This window comes from Chrysemys picta, chromosome 1 (assembly GCF_011386835.1).
Source record: "Chrysemys picta bellii isolate R12L10 chromosome 1, ASM1138683v2, whole genome shotgun sequence".
NCBI lineage: Eukaryota > Metazoa > Chordata > Testudines > Emydidae > Chrysemys > Chrysemys picta.
In genome coordinates, this window is record NC_088791.1 from 83,775,222 (window position 1) to 83,798,813 (window position 23,592).

The 23,592-nt window shown below is 41.7% G+C and overlaps 1 protein-coding gene across 2 annotated transcripts in view; it reads right to left on the reverse strand.

Annotated features, from left to right (window-relative positions):
* Window positions 1-23,592, reverse strand: part of LOC101947979 (uncharacterized protein C3orf20-like) — a 60,322-nt gene that overhangs the window by 35,524 nt on the left and 1,206 nt on the right. For both annotated transcript variants that reach the window (XM_065577445.1, XM_065577377.1), the window contains exons 2-6: window positions 22,860-22,980; window positions 20,074-20,205; window positions 18,453-18,563; window positions 2,793-2,946; window positions 1,276-1,507 (exon numbers count right to left, since the gene is read on the reverse strand). In XM_065577445.1, the coding sequence (XP_065433517.1) occupies window positions 1,276-1,507; window positions 2,793-2,946; window positions 18,453-18,563; window positions 20,074-20,205; window positions 22,860-22,980 (750 nt within the window). The remainder of the gene's footprint in view (window positions 1-1,275; window positions 1,508-2,792; window positions 2,947-18,452; window positions 18,564-20,073; window positions 20,206-22,859; window positions 22,981-23,592) is intronic.

The window sequence follows — 23,592 nt, forward strand, 5'->3', positions numbered from 1 at the left end:
TTTCTTAGGCCTCGTGCAAGTTAATATTGCCCATGTGAAGTCATTTGGGAGATTGGGGCCTTAAAAGGCAAGATTTTCAGGTCAGGGTCTGAGTTGTCATGTGTACAACCCATAGAAACATAAGAACGGCCATATTGGGTCAGACCAATGGTCCACCTAGCCCAGTATCCTGTCTTCTGACAGTGGCCAAAGCCAGAGGCTTCAGAGGGAATGAACAGAACAGGGCAATTATTGAATGATCCATCCCCTGTTGTCTGCTCCCAGCTTCTGGCAAACAGGCTCAGGACACCCCTTGTGTGAAGAAGTACTGTACTTCCTTTTCTTTGTTTTAAATCTCCGGCCTATTAATTTTATTGGGTGACCCCGGTTCTTGTGTTGTGTGAAGGGTAATTAACACTTTTTCTCCACACCAGGCATGATTTTACAGACCTCTGATATCCCCCCCTTAGTCATCTCTTTTCTAAAATGAAAGTCCCAGTTTTTTTAATCTCTCCTCATATGGAAATTGTTCCATGCCCCTAATAATTTTTGTTGCCCATCTCTGCACCTTTTCCAATTCTAATATATATTTTTTGAAATGGGGTGATCAGAACTGCTCGCAGTATTCATGGTGTGGGTATTCCTTGAATTTATAAAGTGGCATTATGATATTTTCTGTCTTATTATCTATCCCTTTCCTACTGGTTCCTAACATTGTTAGCTTTTTTGACTGTCACTGCACATTAAGCGGATGTTTTCCAGAACTATCCACAAAGACTCCAAGATCTCTTTCTGGCACAATGGTGCCCCACTCCTGAATGAAGCTGCTGGATATTACTGTAATATAAAGGTATGATGATAATCCAGTAAAGATAATGTTTTATTTAAACTGTATTCCAGGATCAGTTCAGGATACTTTCCCAAACCTCTCATGGTTTTCCTGTCACTAACTTGTTCTTGTAATTTTTACAGTGCCACAAGGGGGGATACGTGAAAGAATCAGTTCTATGTCACTGATAATTAAGCTTAATTATAGGAGATATCCCATCTCCTAGAACTGGAAGGGACCTTGAAAGGTCATCGAGTCCAGCCCCCTGCCTTCACTAGCAGGACCAAGTACTGATTTTGCCCCAGATCCCCAAGTGGCCCTCTCAAGGATTGAACTCACAACCCTGGGTTTAGCAGGCCAATGCTCAAACCACTAGAATAACCTAAAATTCACCATAATGCACAATTAAGTTCTCATAATAGAAACATTTCGGTGGGCAGTGAGAAATGATTTTATATTTTTTTTACCTGGGAGAATAAGGCGACAACTCCCACTGCATATTGTGAGCAGGAACTGATTGAAAATGAGCTAGCAAGAGAGAGCTGTCTGACTCGTAGGCTCCACTGTCCTCTCTGTTCTTCTCTTGTGCTCTTTGTACGATTGAGGTAGCCAGAGGAGCAGCTGCAGACTGCACTGTGCGTTTTCTTAAAGCTCTCTGAGGAAGGCCAGGTATTTTGTGAATGTGTGGCAAATCAATTTCTGAAATACACCACCACCACCACACCATAGATGTCAGTCTTAGAAGACAAAAAACAAACAAACAAACCAACAGAAAACTAAGCCCTTCTTCTGCAATTGGCTGTGGTCATGTGCCTGTAAGTGGAACTCTTCTACTGTGTATTCAGGATCACAAGATCAACTATGAAATTAAGTCTAAATTCTTCCCTCAGATGGCAGATCTTGGTTCTAATATTTTTCACGTGCTCCTGGAGCTGGCAGCTTTGAGAAAGATTTTGCTCTTAGTGTGCAGGACTGGTTATTGTACCAGATGTAACTATGATGGGGAGTAAAAAACCCACCCAAACGTATGTTTCTGCTGTACTGGTGCTACTTTTATGCACGGGAATTGATACAAATCATCAGGATTAACAGTATTGAGAAGATATACGAGAAATGGAATAATATCTAAGGAAGATCATATTCAAGTTCATGTTCCTTACAAGAGGGCTCAAATATTATGTAATGTTTCTCTTTGGAGGGAATCAAATACAGAGACTACAAAATACAGGCAATGCCAGATTATACTGAACTAGAAGACCATGGTCTAGTGGATTTAGTTTAAGAAATATCTTATGCAGCCAGTGCTCAGTGGGTGAAATTCATGCCTGTGCAAAGGACCAGCATGAGGTCTATACATCACTTTAGTTCCTTTTAAATGACCAAATATGGCTTAAGTGGTGCATAATTCATACTTTGGCCCAATGCCCAGACATGAATTTCATGCAGAGACAGGAATTCCAATATAAATACATGTATTATTATAATGTACTGCTTAAATGTAGTAGCAAATGTATATGGAATATCTAGCTCCAAAAAAAAAACCCATTAAGATAGTCTTTGTTTTATTAAAAACTTATTTCTTTCCCTAATTCCAAACACTAACAAAAGTTACAGTGCCACTGAATCAGAGAAATGTGGAAGCGACACTTTCATTAGTGCCTTCCTCATTAAGGGTCAGAACCCACCTCTCTTGCTCACCTTGCGTGATACCCTACTCCACAGTCACCTTGGCTTCACAGGAACATTTCGTGCGAATAACTGTTCACCAATGTGATTAAGAAGTTCACAATCTGCCCTTCTATCTGTTTCAATGCACAATATTTTAAAGCCAGAAAGCCACTCTATAAAATTAAGTCTGAAACTGCAGATCAAGAAGAGAAAGGACAGGCCTTGAGCTAGTTTGTCCATTGTAGTACCCACTGAAATAAAAGCAAACTGAAAACTATTAAAATCATCACTAAAATGTTTTTCTACAGAGACTGACCAAAAGCCATTCGATAATGTTCCAGCCAGTCATCCAAAATAGTCTTGATCTTCCGCTGTAGTTTTCTTAATTCTCTGGCTGCACTGAAGTCATTTATATGGCTTATGTTCTCCTCTGGAATTTCAAGTGTCTTCACCAACTCTGATAACTTTGGCTTTTTTTGAAAAAATAGAAAAAACACAGTTAAAAGTTATATTTGATGTTTAATGTTGCCAAAACAGCCTTGAAATAATGTTATAATTAGGGCTGTCAAGCGATTAAAAAAAATTAATTGTGATTAATCGCACTGTTAATAATAGAATACCATTTATTTAAATATTTTGGATGTTTTCTAAATTTTCAAATATATTGATTTCAATTACAACACAGAATACAAAGTGTACAGTGCTCACTTTATATTTATTGTTGATTACAAATATTTGTACTGTAAAAACCAAAAAGTATATTTCAATTAACCTACTACAAGTACTGTAGTGCAATCTCTTTATCATGAAAGTTGAATTTACAAATGTAGAATTATGTTACAAAAAATAACTGCGTTCAAAACTAAAACAATGGAAATCTTTAGAGCCTACAAGTCCATTCAGTCCTACTTCAGCCAATCGCTCAGACAAACAAGTTTGGTTACAATTTGCTGCCTGCTTCTCGTTTACAGTGTCACGTGAAAGTGAGAACAGGAGTTTGCATGGCACTCTTGTAGGCGGCATCGCAAGATATTTACGTGCCAGATGTGCTAAAGATTCATATGTCCCTTCATGCTTCAACCGCCATTCCAGAGGACATGCTGATGACCTGCTTGATAACAATCCAAAGTGGAGAGGACCGACGCATGTTCATTTTCATCATCTGAGTCAGATGCCACCAGCTGAAGGTTGATTTTCTCGTTTGGTGGTTCAGGTTCTGTAGTTTCCGCATCTGCGTGTTGCTCTTTTAAGACTTCTGAAAGCATGCTCCATACCTCGTCCTTCTCAAATATTGGAAGGCACTTCAGATTCTTAAACCTTGGGTCAAGTGCTGTAGCTATTTTTAGAAATCTCACATTGTTACCTTCTCTGCGTTTTGTCAAATCTGCAGCGAAAGTGTTCTTAAAATGAACAACATGTGCTTGGTCATCATCCAAGACTGCCATAACATGAAATATATGGTAGAATGTGGGTAAAACAGAACAGGAGACATACAGTTCTCCCCCAAGGAGTTCAGTCACAAATTTAATTAACACATTTTTTCTAACGAGCATCATCAGCATGGAAGCATGTCCTCTGGCATGATGGCTGAAGCATGAAGGGGCATACGAATGTTTAGCATATTGGCACTTAAATACCTTGCAATGCCGGCTACAAAAGTGCCATGTGAATGCCTGTTCTCACTTTCTCACATTATAAATAAGAAGCAGGCAACAGTATCTCCCATAAATGTAAACAAACTTGTTTGTCTTAGTGACTGGCTGAACAAAAAGTAGGACTGAGTGGACTTGTTCTAAAGTTTTACATTGTTTTGTTTTTGAGTGCAGTTATGTAACAAAAAAAAATCTACATTTATAAGTTATTTTCACCATAAAGAGATGGCACTACAGTACTTGTATGAGGTGAATTGAAAAATACGATTTCTTTTGTTTATCATTTTTACAGTGCAAATATTTGAAATAAAAAATAATATAAAGTGAGCGCTGTACACTTTGTATTCTGTGTTGTAATAGAAATCAATATATTTTAAAATGTAGAAAAACATCCAAAAATATTTAATCTATTTCAATTGGTATTCTATTGTTTAACGGTGCAATTAATCACGATTAATTTTTTTAATCGCGGTTAATTTTTTTGAGTTAATAGTATGAGTTAATTGCGATTAATTGACAGCCCTAGTTATAATATATATGAGATCTTTAATTTAAAAGCATATTTTGAATATAAGTTATCAGTAGAGTGAGGAGATAGAGAAGACTTTTTCAAAGCCTCCCACGATTGGAAGTTAGCAGGAACTAGTAAATGCCACCATCTTCTAGTCTGATCCATTATACTGTGTAATCTAGTTTGTCTTCATAACACATACTCTTAGTCCTCTGTTGTAGGATGCAAAAAGAAGGGTGCGGATTCTGTAAATTATACCTCAGTCTGCCACAGCTTGTTTGTCTGGCTAGACTGGCAGCAGTCCCATTGCTTCCTCACTCCATTGTTCAAAGACCTCCCTTTTGGTTTTACAAGTATTGCGTAAAGTGCAGGAGGAGAACATTATAATGGCTTGATTAGTCATTGAATTAACATTGTAAGTCAGCAGCTATTTGCATTTGGCTCTCAGCCTCCCAAAAGCACGCTCTACCTCTATTTTACACCTGCTGTACCTATTGACATCTCTCTGGGTACACCTCTACCCCGATATAATGTGACCCAATAACAACACGAATTTGGATATAACATCGTAAAGCAGTGCTCTGGGGGGGCGGGGCTGCACACTCTGGCGGTTCAAAGCAAGTTCGATATAATGTGGTTTCACCTATAACGCGGTAAGATTTTTTGGCTCCCGAGGACAGCGTTATATCGAGGTAGAGGTGTATTTTTAATCTGAGAGTGGTTCTGTTAGGCATAACAAGTGATTCTGGGCAGTCCTGCCTCCTCACACAGTGCGGATGGAGACATCATTAACGTCAATATTGTTTGGTGGGACTAGGATTCCCTTCTGCCCACTTTGGGAAGGTCCAGAGTTTTTGAAAATTCTCACACCATGCATTTTTCTTCCTATGATGGCCCACCAAAACCTGCCTTACCAACCTTTTTCTTCATGTATTTCTGGATTTGTTGGCAGGGGCACATGAGACCCAGCCAGGGATTTCCCTAGACCCCCCCTGAATTTCCCCAACACTCTCCCACCCCCTCACCCCCAGTTTTGTGAACTAGTTACAGACAGTGTTGCCAATTTAGTGATTGTTTGGAAATTTGAATTGAAATTGAAACATTAATACACACTTTAAAAGCATATACAGTGTATGATAAAATGTGTATCTGAAAAAGTATAGATTTGAAAAGTATGAACATAGACTAGCTTCCTTATACAGCTGTTGTTTTTTATGACAATGTCAGTGCATTCATTTCGGTGATGTTGGCCAACCTAATAATTTCAAATTATGATTTGGAAGCAAAGTCTAAGGCCTTGGCTACACTGGCACTGTACAGCACTGCAACTTGCTGCGCTCAGGGGTGTGAAAACGCACCCCCCCCCGAGCGCAGTGAGTGCAGCGCTGTAAAGCGCCAGTGTAATCAGCGCCTGTAGCGCTGCACGCTCGCTTTCAGCGCTGCAAGCTATTCCCCTCAGAGAGGTGGAGTACTTGCAGCGCTGCGAGAGAGGTGGAGGAGAGCTCTCGCAGCACTGGCGGCGTGACTACACTCGCGCTTCACAATCCCCAAGTGTAGCCAAGGCCTCACTGAGCTCTCCCTGATAGCTAGTGATGAGCTGGGGGGAAAGGCTTCAGGACCAGATTGTATTTATATTCACACCTAATCTACCTAGGTATCCAGCAAACAGAGCTGTGTTACCCAAGTGATAGATTTTGGCTGGGGTTGGGTTACAAATCACTTGAATGCAGGGTGGGGTGGTGGTGGGGGAGTAATGAAGTGTTGTTGTTCTTATTGTATGAGTAAAGGGCAGTAGAACTGTACTTAGCCTGTGCTGATTGAGGGCATCAAGAGAGAGGGTGGGGACAGGTGTTTTGCTTGATCATCTGCCTGAGTCACAAGTACTATTTGACCTGCCCCTCTCCACTGTTTAAAGACAGAGCTGTTTAGGCTCCAGAGATAGTTTTTTGCTTCGTTAAGTGACCACTACAGCTGAAATAACTGATAATCAGGTCTAAGTGCTTAGACCTGCTGTGGGACAGTATTTCTGTGGAAGAGATGGCCCAGCGTGCACTATCAGCGAGGTTCCCCCACTGAGAGCTCAGCTGAAATCACTGAGAGCTGGGTGGAACCTCAAGAGACCAACTCGCAGAGGTCACAGTGGCAGGTGGCAGCAGAAGGTGACGGCACAGGGCTATTGGCAATAGAGCAATGGAGTGAACAGTGGTCAAAGTGAAAATGAAAAGACAAAAACCAATGCAACGATTTTTCCACTCAAAGGCCTCAAAAACCGACCAAGGTAAAGAACACATCAAGAACCAAGAATATATCAACATGTCATTTGAAGGTTCAAGTGGTGTATCTACATCCAACCAGCCTGAAGCACAAATACAGCTACCTACTGAAGAAACAGCGTCTCCAAAACCTAAAGGCAATTCCCGATGTTTGTCGGTCAAAGTGTTCCCATTTATTGAAGTTACAAAAGATGGCTACTGGTCCACCTCTTGCAAAAAAGCTTACGAAGAAGGAAAGCTTTCCAATGCTATAACTGGTAAAAGTGGAGGAGCTTGGTTTGTCAGACCGATCAGCAAAGCCAATGCTGACAAACTACGTGAAAAGGCTGCAAAACACCAGGCCTCTGGAGTGCATCAACATGCTGAAAGCCTTATAAGCCCACTTTCAAAGCCAGTTTTAGAAGTACTTAATGAGGCTGTTAAGAATGCTGGAGACACAACACAGTTCATGCGAACAAACACGGGTGTGGCATCCTACTTTCTATTTAAGCAAGAGATACCACACACTACATTACTTTTGCTACTACCTTCAGAGAAGACTATTGCCATTCTCTCTCTCGTAAGTCTACTGTTGAAACCACTTGGGTCATTAAACAATGCCATCCAGGCACCTGCTACAACAGGAGTAGATCTTTGTCCAGCAATAGAAGCTACATTTGGATCAATCAGAGAGATCCATTGAAAAAATACTAGAAGAAGCAAAGACTTCAGTCCAGAAGTTGACTAATGAAGGCATTTATGTTGAATCCTTAAGTGAAGAGGACAAGAAGTGTTTGTTAAGACAACTGAAAAAGTACACAGACTTGATTCTTAAAAATCTACAACAGCGACTTCTAGATTCTACTCAACCTCTACGTAGCTTTTACAGATCCCTGTCCTATAAAACACCGACAGTTGAGGGGAGTGAGGCACTACCAGCAATGGGGCTGCCATGTGCTCAGGACAGAATAGAGAATTTGAACACAGAGTGGAATATCAGATGACGAATGAATGAAGATTTGACTTCAACTTCTTTTTTATCACTACTAGTGGCTCGACCCAATCTTTGGGCTATGTTTCCTGGGATGAAAGAAGTAGGAATTCATCTCTTGCTACTTCCAGTCACAACAGCTATAGTTGAGCGTTCTTTTTCATCACTGAATAGAATTTTGTGTTCTGAAAGAAGTCGCCTTCTGCCTGATCATATGAATGAACTAATGAGCATATCAATTGAAGGAATGGAAGTGCTGGATACACAAGAAGCCACCAAAGATGAACGCATTGCATTCAAGAAGTTCATTAACAGAGTTGTGCAAAATTATAACAAGAAACCAAGAAGAATGTAGTTGTAGTGCTTCATAGAAGGCTTGAGTAGCCAACTTTAATTTGTGTGATGATTTTAAAACATGAGTTAAAGCTAATAAAATGGTCATGAAACATTTTTCAGTTTTTACTATGGTGCCATACAGCCCACTTTCACCCTCACAGTCTCAACCTTCGTCAGCCCTGACCCTTCCAAGGCCCCCCCGTAAATTTGAACACCCCCCTTCCAATTCCTGGGGAAAACACTGGTCCCAGCATTAGCTTCAACAGAATAAAGCAGTGATTACTGCTGGCACTTGACATTGAAAACATGCAGACTCACTTGGCTGGGGCTACATCTGGCCCAAAAGCAGCACTTCAGCTGATTAACATCAACTTCAAGTGCCAGAATAGGCTACTTTAGAAGGGGCGGGGAGATGTGTGACTGTTGCAGCAAAACTTTACCTACTGCTGTTCTCAGTTTCTGAATCACTGCAGGAGGAACACTTTCCAGTGCCTTGATGCAGCTGCCTCAGAAGTCTTGTAACAGATTTTCAGAAAGCTTCAGCACAAATTGCTGTTGCTTGTATCAATAGACTAGCATTAGCAGACACTTTCAGGCAGGATACTGTTTCCTGGGGGGAACTGCTTGGCAGGGCCAGCTCCAGGCACCAGCTTCTCAAGCAGGTACTTGGGGCAGCCGCTCCGGAGAGGGGCGGCACGTCCAGGTATTTGGCGGCAATTTGGCGGACGGTCCCTCACTCTGCCTGGGAGTGAAGGACCTCCCGCCAAATTGCCGCCACAGATCACGATTGCGGCTTTTTTTTTGTTTTGTTTTGGCTGCTTGGGGCGGCCAAAACCCTGGAGCCGGCCCTGCTGCTTGGAAGTGACTCCTCCTGGGGAACTGTCTGAAAAGCCATGAGACTGAAGAAGCCATGATGTAAGCAGTCACAATAAAGCTGGAGTTTGTTTACCCTGCATCAGAGTAAAATCTTATATGGTAGGTGATCCAATCCCAATGAAGCATAAAACACAGTGGCAGAGCTAATCCAGGCCTAGACCGCGGGAGAGACTGTTCAGACTTGCACTGCAAAGAGCAGAATACTGCTGTGAGTACACTGTTTGTTTTACAAGATAAGGCTGATAACAGAAAATGGAAGGGCTGAAGCCTCCAGGGACAATAAACCTGCAATTCAGTGGCACCGGAACAGGGTGGGCCTGGGGGCCATGGCCCTCTTCTGGCCCGTCCACTTTTCACCAGGGCGGATCCCCCTAGGAAGAATTAAAGGGTGGGAGGACATAATTTCTTTACCTGGGATTAAGCAGCTGGGGGGGGGGGAGGGAAGGGGGAAAGATGAGTACAGCACTGATTTAAAAGGTGTAGCAGCCAGTTGCAATTTTGGAAATATTAGAGATTCATTGATGAGACCAGATAGCATGTGGGATATGAGACTCACAAGTACGAGACCAGTTGCTATGGGAAGCTGCCTTAATTTGGGGGGAAAGCTTGGAGATATGCAGGGCTGCAGAGCTATCCAAAGAGAGGATTAGAACCCTGGAAGAGCAGTCAGCAGAAACTGTCCATGCAATTCATAAGAAAGAAATCAAAACCCAATACAACATTAGTAGATGATTAGGGAACAGACACATGCAAATAATGTTGTAGAAAACACGTAAGACAGAAAGGAAAGTGTCCAGTTTATGGGGAAAATACCTTATCTGTGACAAATGTAATCATTTTTCAGCCAAGTGTTTGTCTGGAGGGAAGAAAAACAAATCTAAAATGTACACAGTAACCGAAGAGAGCAACAGTGAGTATGAGGACATTATGTGGGTGACCAAACAGATGATAAACACAGTGCAAGAAGACCCTAGTAAGCACCAGAAATAGTTGTATGCAGCCACATTACCTGGGAAGAAAGTCATATGATTTCAATTACATTGTGGTGCAAGTTGTAACATTATCCTGATCTGTCTGATAAACTCAGACATATGGTTGGAAGAGACTAACCATCTGTTAACAATGTACAACCATACCACATTAAAAGCCTGTGGGGAAATGTAAAAAATGAAAAAATGCAAGGAACAAAAAGAAAAACTGGATTTTGTGGTCATAGATGATGAGACAACAGTACCATTTCTGGGCAACAAGGCTGCCTAAGCCATGAACCTGATAAAAATATAGTTCAAAACATAATGAAAGTGGATAGCAGGGTGACTGAAAATACCTTAGATGGTATTATCTGGGACCAGGAGATGATACAGAGGGACTATAGAGACGTGCTTCAAGGAGACAGACCACTACATGGTGTTTATAAAATAGAGATTGATGCTAGTGTGAAGCCAGTTACATTGCCAAAAAAAGTACCCATTGCAATACCTACAGCCACTGAAAGATGAACTGCAGGGCCTACAAAATTGTAGAATTACACAGCCTGTCGAGAAGAACACAGACTGGATAAGCAGTCTTGTGGTGGTAAGAGAGCCATTTGGAAAACTGAGACTATGCCTAGACCTAAAGCTTTGAAACAGAGCTATTTCCATCAGCCTCTAATTGAGGACATATTAATAGATCTGTCTAAAGTGAGACTTTTTATAGTATTCAATGTAAAAAAATGAATTCTGGCATTTGAACTGGATGAAGAATCTTGTTACTTGACAATCTTCGCAACTCCATTTGGGAGATACTGATGGTTAAGGATGCCAATGGGAATCAGTCCTGCACCAGAGGTATTCCAGGGCAGACTGACCAAAGCACTGGAGGGCATGATGGGAGTCCAGACAATAACAGATGATGTGCTGATTGAGAGTGAAGATCCAGAACAAGCACAACAAGGTCATGACTACAAATTACTACATATTTTACAGAGATTCAGAGAAAAGAATATTAAATTGAACTCAGACAAACTCAGGTTGAGAGTAACTGAGATGGCATACATTGGACATTTGTTGACCTCCAAAGGCCCGTAAGTAGACCCAGAGAAAGTGAGGGCAATTAGAGAAATGCCAAGACCCAGCAATATTAAAGGAGTCCAAAGATTCCTGGGAATGGTCAGTTATTTAGTCAAGTTCTCTAGCCATCTATCTGAGAGCTGTAAGATCCTGAGAGAGCTGACACATTGAGACACTTTACGGGGCCTGGTCTACACTGCGGGGGGATGTCGATGTAAGATACGCAACTTCAGCTATGGGAATACCGTAGCTGAAGTCGCTATATCTTATTCTGACTTACCTCCCATCCTCACAGCGCGGGATCGACGGCTGCGGCTTCCCCGTTGACTCCGCTACCACCGCTCGCTCCGGTGGAGTTCCAGAGTCAACGGGGAGCGCGTTTGGGGATCGATATATCGCGTCTCGTTGAGACGCGATATATCGATCCCCGATAAATCGATCACTACCCGCCAATACGGCAGGTAGTCTGGACGTACCCTGGGAGTGGACAGACCAACACAAGCAAGTATTCCAGAAAATAAGAGAGATGATTGGGAAGGCTCTCATTTTGAAACATTACATCTCAGAGGACCCCCGATGCTGCAACGTGACACATCCGAGTCGGGTTTAGGGGCTACCATGCTGCAACAGGGATAACCTGTTGCATTTCTAAGCAGAGCATTGTCCGTGACAGAGAAGGCCTATGCTCAAATTGAAAAAAAGGTTGTTAGCAATATTCTTTGGAATGGAAAAATGTCACCAATACAGTCGCACCATGGATGTACAATCTGCCATAACCCTCATGAAAGCCATTACTCACTGCACCAAAATACTTACAGTGGATGATGATGCAACTGCAGAGTTACAATGTACAGATTAAGTATTGCCCAGGCAGAGACTTGGTGTTGGGAGACACCTTGAGCCATTCAGACTTGCCAGAACACAGCCAAGAGAGATCCGTAAAGGCCGAGGTGGAGACAATAAATATGGTACAGTACTTAACTATCTTGGAAGAAAGGTTGAGAGAGGTACAGAGCAAGGCAGAATGCTGCAGACATTGAAACTCATGATCCTACAAGGATGGCCAGTAACAAAAGATCAAGTACCTAAAGAGAGAACACCATTCTTTCAGATAAGAGATAAGCTATGTATATAGAATGACATTATATTTAAGGGAGAAAGAGCAGTTATTCTAGCAGCTATTAGGAATGAGATTATGCATAAAGTTCATTCATCACATCTGGGAATTGAAGGTTGCTTAAGGTGAGCCAGAAGGACTATGTACTGACCAGGAATGAATGAATAATTATGGGTGTTCATAGAAAAAGTGTGATGTATGCAGATCCTAGGAAGACAGTCAACCGAAAGAGACCCTGTGGCAACACGAAGTTCCAAGAAAGACCATGGGCAAAGGTGGGAGTAGATTTGTTTACCTTTGGAGACAAAGGATACATGATCATTGTAGAGTATTTTTCCAATTTCTGGGAGATAGACTATAGACTACAGGATCCATAACAATCATGCAGAAGATAAACGCACACTTTGCACAGTATGGGATACCCGATATTGTGTGTTCCGATAAAGGACCTCAGTTTGTTTCAGGAGAGTTCTGGAAGTTCTGTAAGGACAGGGATTTTGGTCACATAACATCTTCACCGGGGTATCATCAAAGCAATGGCAAAGTGGAATCAGTAGTAAAAACTGTTGAAAAAAAGCAAAAATGGCAGAGGATGACCCATACTTAGCACTAGTAGATCACAGAAATACTCCCTTGCAAGGCCTAAATTTTAGTCCCACACAAATGTTGATGAGCCAGAGACCTAAGACACTCTTGACAACAAGCAGAAGGTTGTTAGACCTTGGGTACTCAGGTGTTTCACTTGGCAGATATGGAGAAACCAACAAAAAAGACAAGCATTTTACTACAACACATCTGCAGGAGATCTTACAGCTCTGGAGCCAGGCAGCAAAGTATATAAACAACCATTAACAAAATAGGATAAAGTTCTGCCACAAAGCTACTGTTGTGCAACCAGGAAACCAAAGATCATATCAAGTGCAAATGGACAATGGACAGATAGTGAGGCAAAACCATAGGCACCTCAGAAAAATAAAAGAAACCTCTAAAGACAGTGTGGACAACAAATGTCTTTGGGTTCTACAGCAGAAAAATTCTGAGCCAGACTTGTTAGAAGCAGACAACGTCAGGGGCATACCAGAGGAAAAACAGAAGGAAGAGGGTGTTTTGAACGACTCCAGCAACACCAAGCCTAGAGACTGTGGTTGACCAGATGGGAGGAAGACTTCACCAAGGAGGCACCAGTGAACTATACCGAACTAGAGGAGGATGGACTGTTATAAAACCTGCTCATCTGGGGGATTTTGTGTGATGAACTTCCAAGTTGTACTACTGTGTAGCTAGACAGACTGATAAAGTGATGAACAAAGTAACCGCAAGAATGGTCAGCATCTCAAAGGAATACGTTAGATTATGTTATCAGTTATTGCTGGAGTGTTTACGAGCTTTCTTTAAAAGAGAAGGGATGTAACAATATGAAAGTGCCAGCAGACCGCATACTGTTTTCTGGGGGGAACTACTTGGAAATGACACCTCCTAGGGAACTGTCTGAGAAGCCACGAGGCTGAAGAAGCCATGTTGTAAGCAGCCATAATAAAGCTGGAGTTTGTTAATTAACCCGGTGTCAGAGTGAGATCTTATAAGGCAGCTGATCCAGACAGAATGAAGTATAAAACATTGCTAAGCCAGGAGTGAGGGATTAAACGCACATCCTGCCCTCCATTTTAAAAAAATACTCTTAAAATTACACTACCTGGGGTCTAATGGGCAGTTCCTCAAGGGAACTTATGGAAGTGTGACCTTTCTTCCCACAGTTCCCCTGGGCTCCCAGACCACCTTTCAGAATGTCTCAAATGACACTGCTTCAGTGAACTGTGCTGGGAACCACAGGATAGATACCTGGAGCACAATGCAATTGCAGTAGTCTAGTACAGAGCTAGTGTGCATGCGGGTAAAACTACACTCGAAATAGCATAACTAGTACAATGTATTAGAGGGGTAGCCGTGTTAGTCTGAATCTGTAAAAAGCAACAGAGGGTCCTGTGGCACCTTTGAGACTAACAGAAGTACTGGGAGCATAAGCTTTCGTGGGTAAGAACCTCACTTCTTCAGATGCAAGTAATGGATGTAGAGGCTCTCTACACAAACATCCCACATACAGATGGAATACAAGCTGTCAGGAACAGTATCCCTGATGATGACACAGCACAACTTATTGCTGAGCTCTGTGACTTTATCCTCACGCACAATTATTTCAAATTTGGTGACAATATATACCTCCAAACCAGTGGCACCGCTATGGGCACCCGCATGGCCCCACAATATGCCAACATTTTTATGGCTGACCTGGAACAACGCTTCCTCAGCTCTCGTCCACTCATGCCGCTTCTCTACCTACGCTATATTGATGACATCTTCATCATCTGGACCCATGGGAAGGAGACCCTGGAAGAATTCCACCATGCTTTCAACAGCTTCCACCCCACCATCAACCTCAGCCTGGACCAATCTACACGGGAGGTCCACTTCCTGGACACCACCGTACAAATAAGCGATGGCCACATTAACACCACCCTATACCGAAAACCCACCGACCGCTACACCTACCTTCATGCCTCCAGCTTCCACCCCGGTCACACCACACGATCCATCGTCTACAGCCAAGCACTGAGGTACAATCGCATCTGCTCCAACCCCTCAGACAGAGACCAACACCTACAAGATCTTCACCAAGCATTCTCAAAACTACGATACCCACACAAGGAAATAAAGAAACAAATCAACAGAGCCAGACGTGTACCCAGAAGCCTCCTGCTGCAAGACAGGCCAAGAAGAGAAACCAACAGAACTCCACTGGCCATCACCTACAGTCCTCAGCTTAAACCTCTCCAACGCATCATCAGTGATCTACAACCCATCCTGGACAATGATCCCTCACTTTCACAGACCTTGGGAGGCAGGCCAGTCCTCGCCCACAGACAACCTGCCAACCTTAAGCATATTCTCACCAGCAACCACGCACCGCACCATAACAACTCTAACTCAGGAACCAACCCATGCAACAAACCTCGATGCCAACTCTGCCCACATATCTACACCAGCAACACCATCACTGGACCTAACCAGATCAGCTACAACATCACCGGCTCATTCACCTGCACGTCCACCAATGTTATATATGCCATCATATGCCAGCAATGCCCCTCTGCTATGTACATTGGCCAAACTGGACAGTCACTACGCAAGAGGATAAATGGACACAAGTCAGATATCAGGAATGGCAATATACAAAAACCTGTAGGAGAACACTTCAACCTCCCTGGCCACACAATAGCAGATGTAAAGGTAGCCATCTTACAGCAAAAAAACTTCAGGACCAGACTCCAAAGAGAAACTGCTGAGCTCCAGTTCATTTGCAAATTTGACACCATCAGATCAGGATTAAACAAAGACTGTGAATGGCTATCCAACTACAGAAACAGTTTCTCCTCCCTTGGTGTTCACACCTCAACTGCTAGCAGAGCACCTCACCCTCCCTGATTGAACTAACCTCGTTATCTCCACACTGATATATACCTGCCTCTGGAGATTTCCATTACTTGCATCTGAAGAAGTGAGGTTCTTACCCACGAAAGCTTATGCTCCCAGTACTTCTGTTAGTCTCAAAGGTGCCACAGGACCCTCTGTTGCTTAGTACAATGTAAGTACTTACACTGCAGCTATCCTTATGGTACCGCTTAAGTTGTCTAATGTAGACACAGTCACAATGAAAAGTGTATTCTCCCATCAGTGGGAACATGAGTATTAATGTAAATTTGTTAAAGGGTGTTACCTATACGATGGACCCTTCAACGAAGAACAGATTGCAAAATAGCTTTCTGAGTAAGGTGGTAATGATGCATTGTATTTATCTCTAAATCTGAATTGTTGCTTCCAAAAGCCATACAGAGATTTAAAGCACAAGACAGAGTGAGTGAATGTGGGTGCAGTGGTTAAGCATTGCCGAGAAACCCATATAACATCTACCAGTTTAGAGACAGGAAGCTTAAAGTATAATTTTTATGAGTGTCTAATGGCTCACTTTGTAAGCTAATTGGAAATACAGTATGAAGAGAGCTTCATCCATTTAATATAACTCCTACTGTACTTAACTGACCGGCTAAAAATGAACTAAAAATTATTTGCATAAACTGCTTAGCAACATACATTCAAAATACAGAAAAAACTTGTTTTCAATAAAACCAAAAGTAATCTTTTAGAGTTACATCCGTAAATCCAGTAGCTGGCTAAAAGCCAAAACTGTAATTGACTGACTAACATGACACAGTTGTGCTCAGGGATAAAATTTTCAATTTTCAAGTCCCATTTCCAGACGTGACTTCAGCACCGAGACCCAGATCCTTCACCTGTATTCCCATTGATTTAAATGAGAGTTAAGCACCTAAATACCTTTGAGGATCTGGGCCTTAGGGCCCAAGTCTCACTGCAACTTAGGCTCCTAAATCACTTTCCTAAAGAAGATTTAAGCTTCTAAGTCACCTAAGTATCTCCTCCCAGTGCTTCATCCTCCCCCAGTTCTATTTTGAAAGTTCTCCATTCCCCTCCTTGCTCCATTTATATTCTTGTCAACTCTCTGCGGGTCTTGTTTTGGTGGCATTTCAGATGGCAATCTGACCAGGATTCCTAAGGTGTAGAGATATTATTGTAATGGGCATTGCCCTCAAGTAAGTTAGATGGAACAAGGTGTTATCTCTCCACCCTCTAGGCTAGAGTGTTGCTGAATAAATGTCAGGTTAATTTAACTCCCCTGAATGATTTGGGGTAGCTTTTTGTTTTTCTTTTTAAAATATTGATGTACACATTTACCTGGCTCTTATCACTCTCAAAATACATTTTTGAACTTTCTAAGTTAAATGTTTTATACAAAATGGAATATAAATGGAGGGAAGACAACACTAAGCAAAAATCTGTTTGGGGGATTTTGTGTTTTGTTTTGTTGTTTTTTGCTTTTCCAACGTTGACTCCATAAATCCCTTCACTCGTGAACCCCCTGATCATGATAACACATTTTATGATAGAAAGAATATCTATCCTGAGTTCAGTGGGGCTTTTATATAGAGTAACATGGGAATGCAGCGTTTTGGTTGGATGGTCAAGCCAGGTGGTCAACCAGCATGCTGCATTCTGCATAAAAACAAGGTGTGGGAGAATTTTACTCAGGACACTAGGGGAACCCTCTCCTCTTGCAGAAAGCAAAGAATGTCCACAAAGAAGAGACAGGACTTCATTTTTTAAACTTTCATACGCAGGAGCCCCATTCAGTAAACTGCATGGACCTCAGTTTATTGCAGAGGCAGCAGAAGTGTGCTTTGAGTGGGGGTGCCGAACAGTGGCCCTCTGGATGGGAAGCAGGCAGCAGTCGGGGTCTCAGGGATAGGAGGAGGAGTGAGGGCAGCTACTGAGCCTCGACAGTGGGAGCATTTTTTTACCTGCTCCCTGGCCTAATCCCAGGCATTATAGCATCTACTCCAGCCTTCCAAGTCCTGCTTTTACCTCGATGCCACTTGCAGGGAATGTCGCACAGGGGCAGAAACATAGATCAGGGGCATTAGCTCCCACTGCCCTCTTGTTTCACTGCCCCTCATTTATCTACCACAGAAGGGCTGAGTCAACGCTCATAGGATTCTAACCTGTAGAGTCTAGGTATTTCATACCTAATGCTTAGCCAGTCCCTCTTGGCAAGAGTGAATATCGAAATACGGTATAATGGTAGTTGTAGCTGTGGATGAAATAGATGACATGTATTTAACTGGACCCTATTATCCAAGAGGGTTATCAGGCAATAGATTACCGGTAATCATTAATAGACTATTATTTGTGTCATACAGCATCCAAAAAACCAACCAGAAATTGTGCCCATTATATTTGTACACGAACTAGTACATAGTAAGGGACACTTCCATAATAGGCCCTGGGGCAGATCGTTACCTGGTGTAAATCAGCAGAGTTCCATTGAAGTGAATTTACACCAACTGAGGATCTGGTCTTGCGGTTTTAGGGCATTCCCCTCAGTAGGCCTAAAAAACAAACAAACTGGGGAGGAATATCTTAAAGTTTCAGTGTCAAGATGGTTGTGTGGGAAGGACTTAAATACAGCTGCAAACAAGCAATTGTTAGAAAAGAAAGAGATGCAAAAATATTCCAATAAGATTGTTCGCTGTCTTAATTTTGAGTTTTGATTGCTGCTTACTTCTTTCTTTAGAACCTTCTTTGTTTCTTTCTCGCTCAATTTTTTCCTGCTTACTTTAGAGAATTCTTTAGCTGATGTGGATGAAAGTTTAACTCTGGTGAGTATCTGGCCCTGGAAAAAAGTGAGAAAAAAATAGAAAACTTTTTGATTACACAATTACTAAGGGCTGGATAAACACAAAGTGTTTATTATTTGTATTCCAGTAGCATCAAGGGTATGTCTACACTGCACACTAAGCCTGAACTCAGGTTTGAGCCCAGGCCTCCCTCCTGTCCACTCACAAATCAGTCTGACTTGGGTAAGCAAGCACTCAGGACCTAGGACTCTGGTAGGGAGTCGGGTTAGAGCCCGAGTCTCGTTTGACTGAGGTCGAAGCCCTGTCGTTTTGCAGTGTGGCTGCAGCTCAAGTTACAGACCCGAGTCAGAAGGTCTGCATAGTGCAGTATGGACGTGTTAGCATGGCTGTGAGACCAGGTCCAGCAATGATAAGCCCAAGTTTACAATGCAGTGTAGATACTCAAGCTTGGACTTAGAAACTTTGGGTGTGTCTATGCTGCAAAAACAACAAACCCCCAAATACCTGTGACAGCGAGTCTGAGAGCCCAGATCTACTGACTGGGTCTTACAGGGCTTGTACTATGGGGCTAAAAATAGCAATGTAGATGTTCCCACTTGGGCTGGAGTCTGGATTCTGAGATCAGCCCAAGTGGGAATATCTACGTTGCTATTTTTAGCAACTCACCCATGAGCAAGAGTGAGTTGACCTAGGCTATGAGACTCACTGCTGTGGGATTTTTCTTTTCTTTTCTTTTCTTTTCTTTTCTTTTCTTTTCTTTTCTTTTCTTTTCTAGTGTTAGATGTACCCACCACATCTGCAAGCCCAGGTCCCAGAGATTCAGGTTTACAATGCAGTGTAGACATGCCCCAATCAGAATTAAGGTCAGACTGTGTTAGGTGCTGTACAAATGCACCTTTTCGTTATATGTGTGTAGGATGCCTAGGAAAATGAGACCCCGATCCTCTGATTGGGACCTCTAGGCAGTTCTGTGATACAAATACGTATATCGATAACAGTAAGTGACAGTCCCTGCCAAAAGCAAGCTGTTGATAGTTGTATTTTTGCTGTGTTTGCCAATAATAAAGCCTATTAAGTGCTAACGTACATGGAATTTTTTCTAAAATAAAAATTGTTTTCTAAGAAACAGTCAGGTCAGTTGCATTGTTAGATAAGAATCAAAACTACCTCCCCTCCCCAATTTTTTGTTCACATATATCAAAAAGGGTTAATTTCTAAAACAATTTGAAAGATGCCTACAGTCTGATTTTTAACTCCACTGCAAAATAGATATTTAAGGGTGAGTGGCTGCACTTACAAATTCACTTTTTCCAGATTTTTTCTTCTAATTGAGTCAGTGTGCATCTCTAGTGAAGTCAGGGGTAGACTGCTAATAAATAGAGGCTCCTAGTAGAGCTATATTTATCTATACCTATTAGCAAGGACTGCAAAGGGGGAAAGAGATAATATTAAGGGCTACTGACACAGTGAAAACTCTTCAGTCTCACAGGCTATAGACGGACTGACATTTTTAATGGCCCTTGATTGCAAGCAGTTGCAACATACCAGTTCTTCTAACTGTGGAAGAGCCACACCTTGTAGTGGTGACAAAGACAACCGCACACTTTCATGTTGCCACTTGTAGACCAAGCTAATAGCAAAGCGCCCTGCAATCCTCACAGTGATGTAGTCATTAACCTGGAGTAAGACAAAAGGGCAGTCATGTTCTATACCCAATCTTCATTTTTATGGCCCAGGTGGGAGTTGCTGCATAGTGTGACCTCTCCAAATGTTAAAATGGGGAACGACTGGGATTAGCCAACCCAAATGATGGTTAGTGATCAGCCTTTTCATTTAAATGTTGAGCCAAATTCTGGTTTTGTCTCCAAACAAAGGTTAATGATGCAAAGTTAGTTAATATAAATATGAATTCTGGCCAGAAACGGCCCCAGGCCCCTTGCACAGATTATTCTTGTCCAGGACATACTAATCTAGATCATGCAGAGGCAGGAAGGTAAGCACTAGTCATTGTTTAGTCAGGGAATATATGAGAAACTTTAAGCCTACAGACTCAGGCACAAATAAGCAAAAAGCATTCTATGCTATGCTTGGCATTTGGGCTTGGTTGCAGGTGTGGATGAGCAGAACTTTATCTGGTGTCTAGAATTCGTTTTGCACTTTTCAGTCGTACAGTATATTGTTACAAATCCATGGTCTCCTAGGACTTCATTGTTGTCATTATACTGGAACATCATGGCAATAGCAAAGAGGGAACTCGGAACCACCCGCTACAAAACCACACCTTTGTATCACCTATCTAAAGGGCAACCTGTTAGCTGTACCAGACCTATCGCACACATTGTGTGTGATTGTTCCCAGCTGCTCCCTCATTTAGGCTGCCACCTAAAGTAAGGTGAACTGAGAAACAGAAACTGCTTGTGTTTGTTGGCTATCTGTCATTCTGTCAGTGCTCTTGAATGGATACCTTGTATAAAGTACTAATCACATTGCCAATAGCTGTGTGTCAAGTAACAAGCAATAAAATCTGACCTGACATGTATGTGGTTGGTGCATTTACAAATTCTTTTCTTCAAGGCACACTTAAGGGCTTTGGTAGCAAATGTTTAGGGTGACTGCTCCTTAGTAAAGCATAACTCCATTGAGCTGTATGAAAATGTTCCAGAAGAGTTTTGCAGAAAGCATGTGGATATTCTTCTTATACAAGGAAATGTCCAATTTTTAAAGTCATAATTTCTTTGCCTCAGTAACGTCTTGTGGCACTGAGTTTCGCAGGTTAATTCTGCATTGCATAGAAAAATATTTCCTTTAATTTTTTAAAAATTGGTTTTTTTTATTTACTAGGGCGTCTCCTTGTTATTTTATTATGAAAGGGTAAACAGGAGTGCCCACTTGATCTTTAAACTATGTAATGGTCTCATGTCACCTCTTATTTGTCTCCTTTCTTAATTGAATAGTCTTAATCATTTTAATTTCTTGCTATACAAAAGTCTTTCTGTGTCTCTAGTAGTCTTTGCTGGCCTTCTCTGGACTTCTTGATTCCTCCTATATCCATTTTGAAATAGGGTGACCAAAATGAACAGAGTATTCAATGAGAGGGTGTATCATTGGCGTATATAATGACATTATATTTTCAGTATTATTCTCTATCCCTTTCTAAATACAGCCCAACATCTTATGTGCTCTCTTGACTACAATTGTGGGTTGAGAAGATATTTTCTTTCAGCTGTCTACGATGATGCTTAGGTTTTTGACAAGTTAATTTAAGAATCTATCAACACATGTAAGCTACTTTTTCTCCATTGCCGTGTCAGCATTAGTGTGCCTTTACGAGGCCACTTGATATTAGGAGTGGACACTTATCCTTCAGGCTAGCAATATAGATTTAAGGGATGGTTGTTTTCTCTTCTTTCCTAAATACAGAATAAATTATGAGTGGGATTTGGGAAGGTGATGGGAGCTGCTAGGGATGGGAGGGTGCAGAGAAAGTGAGGAATGCACTATGAACCTTCCAGGGAGGGAAAGAAGATGCAGAAAGCAGGTGCTGTCTGTGAAAGGAAGGCAGGGGAACAAGTGAAGTGTCACACCAGTTTCCTCTCCTCTCCTTCCAGTCATCCTCTAGGAGGCAGTATTAAATGGAACTGAAAGCATTTCTCTATACGGAATTTTAAAGTTTAAACTGATACGCAAATGGGTTAAAAAAATACCTCAAAAGACACCTCTTCTTTTCCTACCAACTGCCTGAAAGTGTCCTCAAACTTACACTTCGGTGCTCTGTGTAATTTTCAGGGCCTCTCTACCAAATGTATCCCTGATTTTTACCTTAATTTCAAGTATCTTTTAGCATTCTGGGCCTGATCCAACAACCACTGGAGTCAGCGGGAGTCTTTCCATTGACGTCAATGAGAATTGGATCAGTCCTAACGTCAGGTTCAGCAGTTGTTTGCTATTAGAAACACACAAAAGATAAATTAAATGAGAACTCACTTGTATTTTAAAAGAGTAATGAGAGAATGTTCTAAAACACTGCTCCTAGGTGCATGGATGGTCTGGTGGCCTCAGGAAATCATGCCCTTACACCAATTCTCTGCAGCTTTGAGCAAGTTACTTATCCTTTCCCTGTCTTAGATTCCACCTGAGCAAAATACAGACAGCAATAGTTACCTTGCTACACCTGGATTGTTGGGAGTGTTCCTTAGTTATTCTTTGTAAAGCATTTAGAAGACGGAAAGTGCTAGGTATTATTATCCTTGCAATTAAATTTGCCCTTTGGGAAATTTCTTTGTTGCAAAAGGAGAGAACAAAAACAGAAAAATCAAGCTGATAAATATTACCTGCATTAAAACTGGATCACTAAGCTTTCCCACCTGAGGCCATCTCCATTCTCTGACTATTTCTCCATCTTTATTAGTCACCATGCCTCCTTCCTGATTAAACATCATTGCTATGACGTTACTGTAAACACAACCAGAAACACACAGCCAGTTTTAATGGTTTATGTTAGTAAAATGTGAGCAGTCCAAGAACTTCCCTTTGATCTAAGTCTTTTTAATTAACATAATAACTTTGCACATGCAGCACTTCGTTGTGCTTTTCACACGCTACACACTTGTAAGGCAGATATATATTATTCCTGCTTTACAGATGAAGTAGTGAGCCACAGAGACATTAAATGGTGGTTTTAATAATTCAAATGAAATATGAGAATGTATGAGAAACTGAGGACTAATACTTGGTGAGTTTTAATACTGATTTCTAGTACACTAACAAGAGCACTAAAATTCTTCAGATGCCAGCACAAATTGGAAGGAAGAAGAAGAAAATAAGGAAAAGATAGTCACATTTATCAATCCAACTAATCAATCCATGTTGTTAAGATTCCTGAGTTGCTTTTCGGGGGGCACACTTCTACAGTTTCCCTTTAGTGTTCATTAGCATTAATAAACACCCAGTTACCTTTATCCCTGGCACAAACACATCAGCTGACCTGCTTCAATTTAGTGTTCTCAGAAGATGTCACAAATAGCAGAATAAATGAAGTAAGATAGAACTAAAATTAACGTGCCA